The 12,224-nt window shown below is 41.1% G+C and overlaps 1 protein-coding gene across 1 annotated transcript in view; it reads right to left on the bottom strand.

Moving 5' to 3' along the window:
- Window positions 1-8,266, bottom strand: part of MYH15 (myosin heavy chain 15) — a 68,485-nt gene extending 60,219 nt beyond the window's left edge. The window contains exons 1-4 of the mRNA XM_090058019.1: window positions 8,123-8,266; window positions 5,372-5,475; window positions 4,610-4,753; window positions 3,263-3,419 (exon numbers count right to left, since the gene is read on the bottom strand). Of these exons, the coding sequence (XP_089914145.1) occupies window positions 3,263-3,419; window positions 4,610-4,753; window positions 5,372-5,475; window positions 8,123-8,213 (496 nt within the window). The 5' untranslated portion in view covers window positions 8,214-8,266. The remainder of the gene's footprint in view (window positions 1-3,262; window positions 3,420-4,609; window positions 4,754-5,371; window positions 5,476-8,122) is intronic.
- Between the last annotated feature and the right edge of the window lie 3,958 nt (window positions 8,267-12,224).

The raw sequence follows: 12,224 nt of genomic DNA, 5'->3' as shown, positions 1-12,224 counted from the left end.
CAGTAAGAAGTCCAAGACACTACTTGGTATTGCAGGGTTGTTACATGAAGAATTTTAAAGTAACAGGAAACAGCAATGGAAAGATCAATTAGCCCTCATCTTTTCCAGCCTCTCAGGGACAGTGCAAGTTACCTTCCTATACTAAATTTCTTCTCCACTGCTTTGTCGAGTGATGTGCATTCAACTACTGCTTCTGGGAACTATGCCATAACCTGAAAGATCTCAGCAATAGCAAAGTGTTTCTCCTACTCCTCCTAAACATATATTTTCTCATGCCCATCTGCTCCTTCTGTTCATGCCTTGCTGGACCAACCTAAACAATTCCTCCTACTCAGCCATTTGCTCATAAGTTGCTCTTTTATAATTGTTCTTCTCTGTGTAGCTACATTGTCTAATCTCCTTTCTACATCCTTATTGTACTTAATATTAATATTGTTGCTACTTGAAGTATAATTATAACCGTACTTAACCACTACAATACATTAGCAAGTCAAGTTTAATTATAGACCAAAAAAAATAAAAAGGAGAGAGAGAGAGAGACTTTTGGGCCAAATTCATCTTAAGTTTAATTCCATTTACATCAATGATTTACACTCAGAGTTAATTTTAATTTGGCCCCATGTTGAGCTTAATTGCACTTTAGTTGGCTGATATGCTAACTTCAGTTTATAGCCATGTTTACGTTACTGTCCCCCTGTCCTCTGCCTTCTTCCACCATCTTCCAATTGTTACTCCTTTCCAACAAGTAAAAATGCATTACAAGTCAGATGCTTCCATAATTGCTGTTTTGCATTAACACCTGTAATAAGACTTCTTCACAGTAGTTGGCATGCCTGCATGCTTCGCCACTGCCCTCTAATGGAAAGAATCAAAATTTGCTGAAATATGAATTGCATTGGCCACTAAAGCAAGGGTGGGCAAAATGCGGTCCGCAGTCCACCAAGCAATTCTATCCGCCTTGTGGCCTAGGCCTGGGCCAAGCCGTGATCCACTTCCTGTACATCCCTGCAACGGGCGCCGGTTCCACGGGTAGGGGCTGGCCTCTGCCCAAAGAACCGGTGCTTGTTGTGGGGAGTGGATCGTTACCCTGTCCCAGGCCTTGGCCCTGTGCTGTCACCTCCCTGCAATCCTGGCCCTGGCCCCAGCCCCGCCTGCCTGCCCTGCTCCTGGACACCACTCCCTGCCCATCTGTGGCCCCATCCCAATCATCCAGCTGACCTGGATACCTAGTCTGCCCCCCTGCTCCGTCCAGTGATCCTGGTGGTGGGTGCAGTGGGAAAAGGCCCAGGGCTGGATAGGATCGATTGGCAAGTCCCTGCCCTACTCCCTCCCCCCACCACCAGGTGGTGTAAATAGCTGTGACAGTGGGCCAAGGTCAGGTCAACAACCTCCACCGCCCAGCCCTCAACAGCTCACCAAAACTCTTTAAGTGGCCCTCTAGGCCAAATAATTGCCCACCCCTGCACTAAAAGATAAAACATCTACTACTACTGATTGCTAATGAGATTTTTTTCATTCACTTACATTGCAGTCCATGGGGACTGTGTCCAGAAAACCCAAAATTCATTCTATTTATGAGCGGGTGTTCAGATAACATGGCAATAAACACAGTACAGTTAACAGAGATAAATGAGCATACAGCATAGGCATTTATGTAGGGGAAAAAAGAAACAAAACAAGCCCAAAAGAAACTTGGGTTTTCTTACCCAGACTCCAGGTTTAATTCTGTTTTAGTTCCCCTGGATTTGGGTAAAATCCTCTTGAACTAACCACTGTTAGAAAATGAGCTAGCATTCCCACAGCTGCAGAAATATCAGAGGCCCAATCTGAGCTTTGATTGCAGGATTTTAGACAGGTTGCATTAGAGCAAATTCAGATACTCAGTCTAATATTATTAGGTGGTCATGACTCCAGAGTGAGGTTGAATCTGGACTTCCATTTTAATCCCTATTTCCCCCTTTTTGTGCCTTGATTGGGAGCAACTGATTTTTTGGCACAAAGAAATGCCTAAGCTAAGCTCACATAATGGTCTTGTGGGGGTTTTTTCTTCCTGAGAATTTGGAAGTTACAAAATTAAAGAGTTTCATTTTACACTCCCTCCACAAAGTTTTGTCACATTTTTTATCTCAACGCCCCTCCATCCATTATGTCTATTTGTTTTCCCCAGTCCTCATTTTCTGCAGCAGCAGATTTTCAGAGTTCCAGGGGTCATATGTAGAGATAGATCCCTCTTTTTATACTAGCACAGAGTATTATTTAGGAATTTTCATCATTAGGGAGTAGAGCCAAAGTAGAAAGAGTTCAGACCAGATTGAGCCAGTTTTATTGCCCTTGAAAGCATTTGCTTTCTATTCCGTGAATGAACAAGCACACTCTTCTTATCAGAAAACTTGAACAAGCCATCTGGGGCTTTGTATCTCTCTCTCTGACAAGGAGCTTTAAACAGGATCAGATAATTTTAGAAAACAGCAAACTCATTCCTTTTTTGGGCTATGTCACACTTGTCCAACTCACTCCAAGAGGGTAGGGAATAGGGTAAAACCAAGGCTATTGTATTATAGGACTAAGTGCAGAATTTCCATTTAATTTGATCTTCCTCACTCACAACAAATAATTGCATGGAGATGAGTACTCCTTGTTGCAGAAGAGATTGCCAGAGCCTTGTTTGCCTTGTTTGATTGCCTTTGGGTTAAGGTTCCAGCAAAGGGTTTTTGAACAGTCTCTTCTTGATGAGACAAGAAACATCCCATCTCAGATAAATCTGACACTTTTGTGCAAATGTTTGAGTAAGTGCCTTTAACAATCTGCTTTTCATGAATATTTGCATAACTTGATCATACTCATACTGAGGAAAACTGAACACAAAAAGAGGGTATGCATACAGAAAGCCATTTTATTCTTAAGGTTGAGCAAATGTTCATGGACTTTCTGGGGTGCCATACCATTTGTAGTACAAACTGGGACAGATTATCCTTCACAATTGCTGGATAGAAAGGTATTAGCCTTATTTCCCAGACAAAGTGATGCACAAAGAGTAAGTGGTATACCTGTCCAAAATCACACAGTACTGGCAGGACATGAGGAGAATCCAGGGAGGCAAATTCCTAGGCTCCTCTTCTATAGTTTAGTCTTTTTTGTATAGCTAAATACTAATAGCGTTTCTGATTAACAGGTGATAAAATTCTGTCCCTTCACAAGTCAGTATAAGCCACATAGGCAAATAGGATGAAATCCAGTTTTAAAAGCACATGCTGCTACTTACTGCGCAACATGTCATTGTACGCATTATCTGCAATGGAGAAGATGTGAGGAGGGGCTTCAGAGCGTCTCTTTCCCTTGTATGCTCCCACCACCTCTGCCTTGTAGACTGGAAGCCATTTGTAGGGATTTATAGTCACACAGAATAAACCTGAATAGGTCTAAAAAAGAACCCAAAACCGAGAGTAAAGAGAGGAGAAAGAAAGGGGATCGAGATTTTATAAGGAAAAAAAAAATCAATCAGGTTTCAGTATTTTCTGAATCAGTACCCAGCTTTTATACATTGCTTCACATTTTTAAAGGGATTTAGGCATTTTTCTGCTCAGCATTGTAAGGCCCAAGCCCATTGAATGTCATTTCCCTTTATTCACAGATATTAAAGGGATTTACAAAGGAAGGTTAGAATGATCCTGGTTTTTAAGATGACAAGCTAATGAACAGAGGGACCAGATTCTGCCCTAAGGAGCCTAAACAGACATGTTCAATTATAATGAGGTCATGTAGTTGGGTAAAAAAGGTTAATACCTTTCTGGTAGAAAAAAAAATTCTGCAAGTTGATAGCTGTGGTGGAATCACTGTAGTGCGCTGAGAACAATGTTTTCTCGATTATATCAACTACTTGCAAGCCAAAACTGTAGTTTGAGAGAGGTATGCACACATGCATACCATGAGACATATGTAGAAAGCATATTGCTATACAAAGACCTGGTACAGGAACATTTTATCTTAATTTAGAAGGGGGAAAGTGGGTTATTCCTCCTTTGTCAGAAAACCCACACACCCGTGGATTTCAGTCAAACATGTTACTGCCAAGCTGCGGGCCAAATTTAGGCTTATGAAGTTAGTTGCTATTGAAGCTCATCCTGATGCTGACAGAAACTGTGTTACTTTCAGAAAGCTAGAGAACCAGGAAAGAATTTAGAGTGAAAATGAGGAATAGGAAAGAAAGGAAACAAAATGGCTGCGCTAAAAATGTAAAGTTCCATGCAATAAAAGTTATACATATACTTTAAATTTTGAGCCACTGACATGTAAGAAACAAATCCTGCTGGTTTGGAAGGCCATTGATTAGCTTGGAGAGTGGCATAACATGAACCAGCACTTCAGCTTCCCTGGTCTTCTTTTCCCTCACTTGCAGCTTCCGAGACGATAAAAAACATTGTCTCTATTTGTTCAGGATTTTTCGTTAGCTTGTTTTCCAGATACAAATTGACTTCAAACATTTTTTTTTCTCTGAAAATGTAACTGGAACCCGCTATTTTAGGCTGTTTCAGTTTGGGAACAAGTGGTTAGCATTGTAACCTTTGAGGGCTCTACTTCAAAATATATTGGTTTTAACAGTGATTCTTACATAAATCATCCAGTTGCTGTAGCGTCTTCTCAGATTGTACAGCACAGATGCCTCATTAAGGTGGGTCAGCATTGCCATGTCCTCAATCATGTCAAACTTGGGGGGGTTCATGGCCTGCACATCGTCATCTTTTAAAGTGATGGTCTGCAAAAAAAGAGATGTATGACACTCCTGGCAGCCAGCATAGCTTTCTGTTTCTGCACATATCCTACATTGTGATATATGTCCCAGTAAATCCACCTGGTCTAAGACCATTCCCTATTGTAAGTAATAGGTGTTAGATGAATATAAAGCAAAGGCACAGTGGAAGGTAGACAGGTGATAAACAGATGGAGAATGAAGTTGTAGGATCATGGAACTATTTTTAAGTACAATACAGTTTCATTTTTTTTATAGGGTTGGAAATAGGGTCCGATGGCTGCAAACTTTGGCTGATAGATATCAAAGAGGAAATGAAGTACAAGCTATTAACTGGTTTGGTTCTATTTATCTTTACTATCATGCTTTGGTTTAATTTTTTTTTAGACTTGCCTCTATATTTCTCTTTCCTTTGGTTATTTTTTCAGGTGTCATTAATGTTCACAGTACAACTGGTTGCTAGTGCTTGTCTTTTACAGTGTATTTTATGGATGGCATAAATGAAGTAAGAGCTCTTAAACTGACCTAGTTTCTATTTACTGAAACTTACTCCTCAGCCCTCATTAGGTGAGGATTAATATTGCTCAACTCACTAGTCAAATAACAAAATTTAAAGTTTCATACATGTCCATCCACAGTCTCAACTGTGGTTTTGCCACCGAAGCACTCTTTAATCTCAGCTTCAACATATGCTTTCTTATCATCAGGAATCCAACATTTCTTCTTCCCTATAGAATCAAAGAAACAAACAGTTTATAGTATTTATTCAAATGAAAGAAATTAATTAATCTTTGCAAGTAATAGCATAAAGATTACTTTTATACTGCAAGTGTACAAAACCCCTTAGTCTATACCACAATCCAACTGCTTGACTTTGACCAACAGGAACTGGAGCTGTGGGTGTAGTTAAAGGGTAAAAAAATCTCATCATATTGTGTTAATGTTTCCCTTTTGGAAGTACTGCTTTACACTCTTAGGGAGCTTTTCATAGAGTCCATAGACATTAGGGGCTGGAAGGGACCTCGTGAGATCGAGTCCAGCCCCCTGCCAGATGCAGGAAGTCTGCAAGGATCAGATGATCCCAGCAAGATAAACATCCAAATATGTCTTTTGAATGAGTCCAGAATAGGTGCTTGCACTACCTCTGAGGGGAGTCTGTTCCAGACCTTGGACAACCAGACTGTAAAGAAGTTTTTCCTTATATTGAGTCTGAAATGGCCTTCTAGAAGTTTGTGGTTGTTAGACCTAGTTATCCCTTAGGGAGCCCTGGTGAAGAACTGTTCTCCCACATCCTGATGCAGCCCCCTCAAATATTTATAGGCAGCCACCAAGTCCCCCCTGAGCCTTCTCTTCGCCAGGCTTCATCAGGGGACCATTTCAGAATCCATAATTAAGCCTCAACACTCGCAGAAGGTAGGTAGTCTCATCACCAATATACAGAGGGAGAAGATGAGGTGTTAAGAGAATCACCAGAATTCAACAAGTGAATCGCTATCAGAACCAAGAACAAAACCCAGGTTGTTTAGCTTCCCAGCCACATTTTAACCACATTTCCTGGCACTCTATTACAGGGGTGGCCAACCTGCGGCTCCGGAGCCACAGGTGGTTCTTCAGAAGTTAATATGCGTCTCCTTGAATCTTTGCGCAAGCACACGGGGACCAGCTTCCCTCATCTTCTCCCAAATGGAAGCTGGTCCCCGTGTGCTTGTGAAGAGATTCAAGGAGACGCATATTAACTTCTGAAGAACCACATGTGGCTCCAGAGCTGCAGGTTGGCCACCCCGTAATACAGTGCAGAAGATGTCCAGAGAATGCCTTTCACTCTTTACTATAAAAATACTACACATTGTTTGTTAACACTGTACACTATTGTGTATGTAAGTTTCTTACCATACCTGAAGGTCCTCCATGAATAGGGGTTTAAAGAAAAATAAGTTATGCAAACAAGTAACTTAAAGTGAAGTCTACAAACTAAGAGGCTGTCCTTATACATGCTGTATTTACTTAAATCCAGGATGAAGTCTCCCTGCTCCCCCCACAATCATTATAGCAGGGGGAAAGCCTCATCTTGGATTCAGGTACTAGCCTGGCACAAGTGACAGCTTAGCTCCAGCTTCACGCCTGTGCTTCATGGCTGAAGCTGGAGCTGAGCTGCTACTTGGGCTTGGCTGTAACAGCTCATTTGGTGGGGTAGGAGGCTTGCTGCTGTAGAGAGTGCAGGGGAGATGGGGGTGGGGGGTGGGGGGCTGCACCTTGTCCCACACCCTGCCCCCTGAGCCAGTGCCCACCCCTCAGCCCCCCTGCTCCCCACTGCAGCTCCCCCTCCTACTCCCCCTCCCCACAGCTGCCCCCTTCCCCCTTAGCTTCTGCTCTGGTCCCTCCAGCCCTGGCCTGGCCTGGCCTAGCTGGGAGCTGCTACTGCTTCTGCTTAGGAGAGGCTGGACCAGGACTGGGGCCAGGCCAGGGCTGGGGCTGCCACTACTGCTGAGTACCCCAGAGCCAGACCAGAGCTGCAGCAGAAGATAAAGAGGGGTAGGAAGGGTGGGCATGGAGTGTGTGGGGGAACAGGCACAGAGGACCTGAAGCAGGGGTCAGACACAGGTGTAAAGGGGCAAGAAAGTATAGAGGGGCACATAGCAGAAGACAGACATCAAGGGGAGCAAGCCCCAGGGGGATAGACACAGGCACAGGAGAGTAAGGGTGGGGATCTGGCCCCGGGTCCCCTGCTCCTGCTTTCTCCACCACAGCAGCAAGGGAACATATATAAGGTGGCTTTCTTCAATTACATTCTACACATGGAAAATTATAAAGTCTATTTATGGGGCAGGTCATCTTAAATTCAAAGTCATCTTGAATTTGGATAAATATGATACAGTATACACAGGCTGTCATTGATAAGCTGTCATTGATAAGCTGATGTACACTTATCTAAGTATGGGAATGATTAAGGACTGGAACAGGCAACCTGGAGAGGTTAGGTAATATCCATCATACAATATGTCTTGAAATGCAATATAGAGGCTGATTAAATATAGAGACAACTAGTTAGACCAGGGTACTGTTTTTCCCCTTGTCTAAATAGATATATTTCAGTGTATGCTACATTGAAAAGCTTAGTCATAACGCACCTCATTTGTGAATCCAATTAAGCATGGAGTTCACCAGCCAAGGGTCTGCACGCACTGCAGTCACACAAATACTCCAGTACAGTGTAGTAATACCTGAGTGAGCTTTCACCTGGCTTGCGTGGGCCAATAACTGCACAGATGCAGTAGCATGGAGTTCAATGTGGGTTAATTTAACCAACTTCTCCATGACTGCAGAGTTGAACAGGCCAGCAGCAGTTGCCAGCCAATTACAGAGACTATATCTTACCTTCAAATGCCACAGTTTGTAACTTCATCAGCTCGTTCTCACTCTTCCTGAGGAAGGGTGCAGCCTCCCCGAATTCTAACATGTCCATCATCTTGGCAAGTTGTCAAGGTGGCAGGGCCCAAAGAAAGAAGAAGAAGATCTAGTCTGCAAAACACAAAGCAAAAAATATCCTTGTTTCTTAACACATCTGAAATCTGACACAGAACACGCAGAATAAAGTGGCAGCAAGAGTGTCTAATAATTTCACAAAAGCAAACATGTCAAATAAAGATTCTTGGCTAGAATAACCCTAAAGAGTCTTGCAAGCTCTTTGGAGTCAGCTGAATTCTGCCTATTCAATAGTCCTGGCCTAAATCATGCTTTTCTGCCTGGGAGAATTGTCTCATCTTTTTATAATACAAAAGATAAGCTATCATTTTACATCAAATTTAAGAGACAAGGAAATATTTCAACTCTTTCATCTGAAAACTCATGCAATTCACACAGCCTTGCTTGAGAGTCATTTATAATCAGGGACCATTTAAAACTGGGATTTTTCATAATCACTTAGCATTGAGCTAATTCCTAGCCAAGTCCCTGGGCATTGGCAGGGTTATTTGGAAACTCCCATTCCATCTCCAGGGAGTTAATACATACACTCCCCATGCTTCTAGGTAAGTATTTTCTTGGAATGTCAGTTCAACAGGGTTCAGGGCCCTTTTAATGTCAACTGTTTCACAGTTTTCTTGATTTGGTCTAGTAGTCAAGCTTTTGTTTTATTTAGCTACTGTTACAGTCATCATTTTACCTATAAGTTGTAGTCAAGGACCCCAATTTTTGTGTATCAACTGTTGGCAAAAATGTAAGCTGCAGAAAGCCAAACATTTGCACTTACCCTGGTTTTCTTTATGGAAATATTTGCTCAATAAATTCTGAAGCTAAGAACTCTAATCTTTGCTGGGGCAAGACTGAGCTGAGGAAATGTGTTGACTGTGCAAGGATCAAAGTCTTAGACTCTATAAGATAACACTTAGAATATAGTTTGAAATACAATTTAAGAACTTGGTTGTGTGGTAAGCTGATGAAAGCAAAACCATTAGAACTGAAATGACCATCAGGCTGAAAATTAGACAGCAAGTGGTATACAGTTGATTAAGAGACTGATATCTACCATAAACCTGTCATCATACTGTAAAGCATATAGGGCATTTAAACACATGCTTCGGTGGGGGGGGTAAGTGGCGGGGAATGGACAGACTTTCATTAGAGCAGCTCTAAAGTGCCCCAATCATCATGTCTATCAGTATCCCGGCACTGAAAAATGGTGGCGGGGTGCTTTAATTAAAGCTCATCAAACGAGCTTTAGTTAAAGTGCCCCTGCTGCTATTTTTTAGCAGCGGGGTGCAGATGGATGTGATGCTGGAGTCTGCTGGAGAGCAGTAATTACCATGCTCCAGCAGACTCAATTCATTGAATCTGCTCTGAATTACAGTGTGTCAGAGCAGCTTCAGTGTACATGTATAGACACCCTTAATTACTTCATGATGCCTTTATTTTTGTTGCTAAGAAAATGTGTTACTTGAAGTCCACTGGTATTTATGTAGTGAGAACCTCTTAAACACCTTTAGTCAGTGCAAAGAACCGTTGCCCTTTAACAGCTATATCTCATTCAAAGTGTCTATTAAAATGGTTGTACACTCTAGAAAAATAGGCCAAAATTATCTTTAGTGAAATTTCACTGAAGTGGAGTGATGAATTTGTTCTCCTATACAAACATTTTACTTTTCACCAAGGTTAGATACATTATTAATATCTTTTATATTACCTTGTATAAAGTCCAGTTGAATTGGGGAACTAATGTGAACAAGAACCCAGGAAGGAACAATCCCCCTACCGCAGTCTTGTGTGTCAAATGTAATTGGTCTGCTGAATTATTTTGTTAAGATCAAGAGGTCATAATGAATTGGTATTTGATGTCTGCATAGTTGATTCTTACAGATATTCACTTGGTCAGCTTTATATGCTGTGCCAAGGCTAATAACCGAAGATAATTTTTCAGGATACTCTTGCTTGGTTTCAGGTTTTGTTATTTTTTGTTAATTTATTTTATGGGATTCTCATGAAGTCAAGTCTTCATTAACTCAAAGTCATTTTCTGGACATGTTCCATTCTGGACAGGTTCCCTATCCAGGCTCAATTGCTGACAATTACTTCAGTGTCAATCTGAGCTGCCTGCAAATCCCTGTGGAGATTTTACTCAAAACCCTCATGACAATCTAATTTGGTGGGACATTGTCACTGTGGAAGGATAAATCATAGAAGCAGTCATGGCATTACAGAGAGTTATGAAACTATATCAAATCATTTTTTAAACAGAGTTGTAATGGAAGGTACAAGTTATTTCATAATAAACGTGCACGTATGAGTCCATTTTTTAATTAGCAAATTAGATTCTGGAAATCGTCTCAAAAGCCCAACTGTAAAACAAGCTACTTCTACACCATTTACTTTATATGTACTTCTGTCCTCCATGGAAGTGAAAGTAGTTATGAAAGTAGGTTTTCTTTCTTTCTTCAGTGGAAACTATAAATCTATGGCCAGCCAGCGAAGATAAGCGTTTTATACTGTTAAGCATTTTATACTATTAAGGAGAAGCATTGCTAAAATTAGCAGAAAAGACCTCTCTGTGCTAAGATCCACACGGTGTTTTGAAGTCATTATTGTCAGCAAAGATGGGGTGATGCCATCTTTAGGGAACTTGTTAGCCAGCCGACCCTAATATTAGTAATAGCTTGCATTTTAACAGTGCCTTTATTTGCAGGGTCCAAAACACTTTGTAAACCAGAGGTATGCTTGAAAACTTCCCTGAGAATCAGTGTTTCTAGTTCTTCAATGACATAAAAAGGAAGTTAAGTGACTTGCCCAAAATCACCAGTCAGTGGAAGGTCCAAAGCTAGAAAGCAGGTGATTTAGTTTGCCAGTTCCTTGTTCTCAGCTTGAGCCATTAGGCTACAGAGCCAGTGAAGTCTGATTTAAAAATCTGCAGGAGCTATGAAGGCAGGCCTAGTGTAAATTTGAAGTGGTACCCAGCAATTCTCAAAGGATAGTGGCTCAGTTCCTATTTAACATGCCTTGGATAGCTGGTTTGCTTAAAAATTTGAACTGCATTATTTATAATCTTGCTGAGATGTTAAGGATGATAGAAAGCATGACTTGAATATAATAGCTGATGAGTTCCAATCAGCAGCATAACAAGAGACCTCAAGTTTTCATAAATGACTTGGCTCAACTAGTTCCAGTTAGCTAAATGAACAAGCAAATGTCAGCTACCAAAATTCTCAGAGAAAGACAAATTTGCTACCATATACCATTTGCTACCTTACCATTATGTGTTGACTGACATCATTACCAAAGCTTTAAATTCTCAAGCTACATAAAAAACAAAAGAGCACAGTTGGCTATACATATGCTCCGAAGGAAGAAAGATTGGTACTTACCCTGAATAGTAAAGAGGAAACTGTCAGGATTCTGCTAGATGCAGGCTTTTATACCTGTTCTTCAAGGTCACTGATTATAATGATTTAAAGGCATCCATAGTTTTCCTTTGTTTCTATATTTACCAGCCTGACTCTAGAAAAGGAGCCAATGCTCCTGCAGCATACATGTGTGGTTAGGGGTCTGGTGACTGGAGGGAGTGGCTTGCTGTTTAGTTGTTTCCCTGTCCACTCCATTCTTGCTACATGACTTCATGAAATAATTCTCGTCTTGAACTGCAGGTATTTTAACAAAGGCAATTACTACTTGTCCTGGTGCCTGAGAATTTAATTGCAGTTGCTTTAAAAAAGAGAGAGAAAAAGCTATTCAAGTTATTTTTGAGAAAATAAATTGTAAATATTTTTGATTTACAGGACAAATCATGGAAAGGGGAATTTGGTTTTCTGTACACATGGAGACCATAAGACAATATTGCCTTTGGATAGCCATGATCTCAAATCACATCTCCTGAGTCTTCCTTAAACATAAAACAATCTTCCTTCTTCTTTGCATGGTGCCAGAGTCCAAGCCAAGGCCCAGGACTTGGGAATTTTCCATCATCTATGAAAAAAGCAGGACAATGAAGATG

The sequence above is a fragment of the Crocodylus siamensis genome, chromosome 1 (genome assembly GCF_052110815.1).
Source record: "Crocodylus siamensis isolate JL-2025a chromosome 1, ASM5211081v1, whole genome shotgun sequence".
In the NCBI taxonomy this organism is placed as follows: domain Eukaryota; kingdom Metazoa; phylum Chordata; order Crocodylia; family Crocodylidae; genus Crocodylus; species Crocodylus siamensis.
This window is presented reverse-complemented; position numbering and strand designations above follow the sequence as displayed.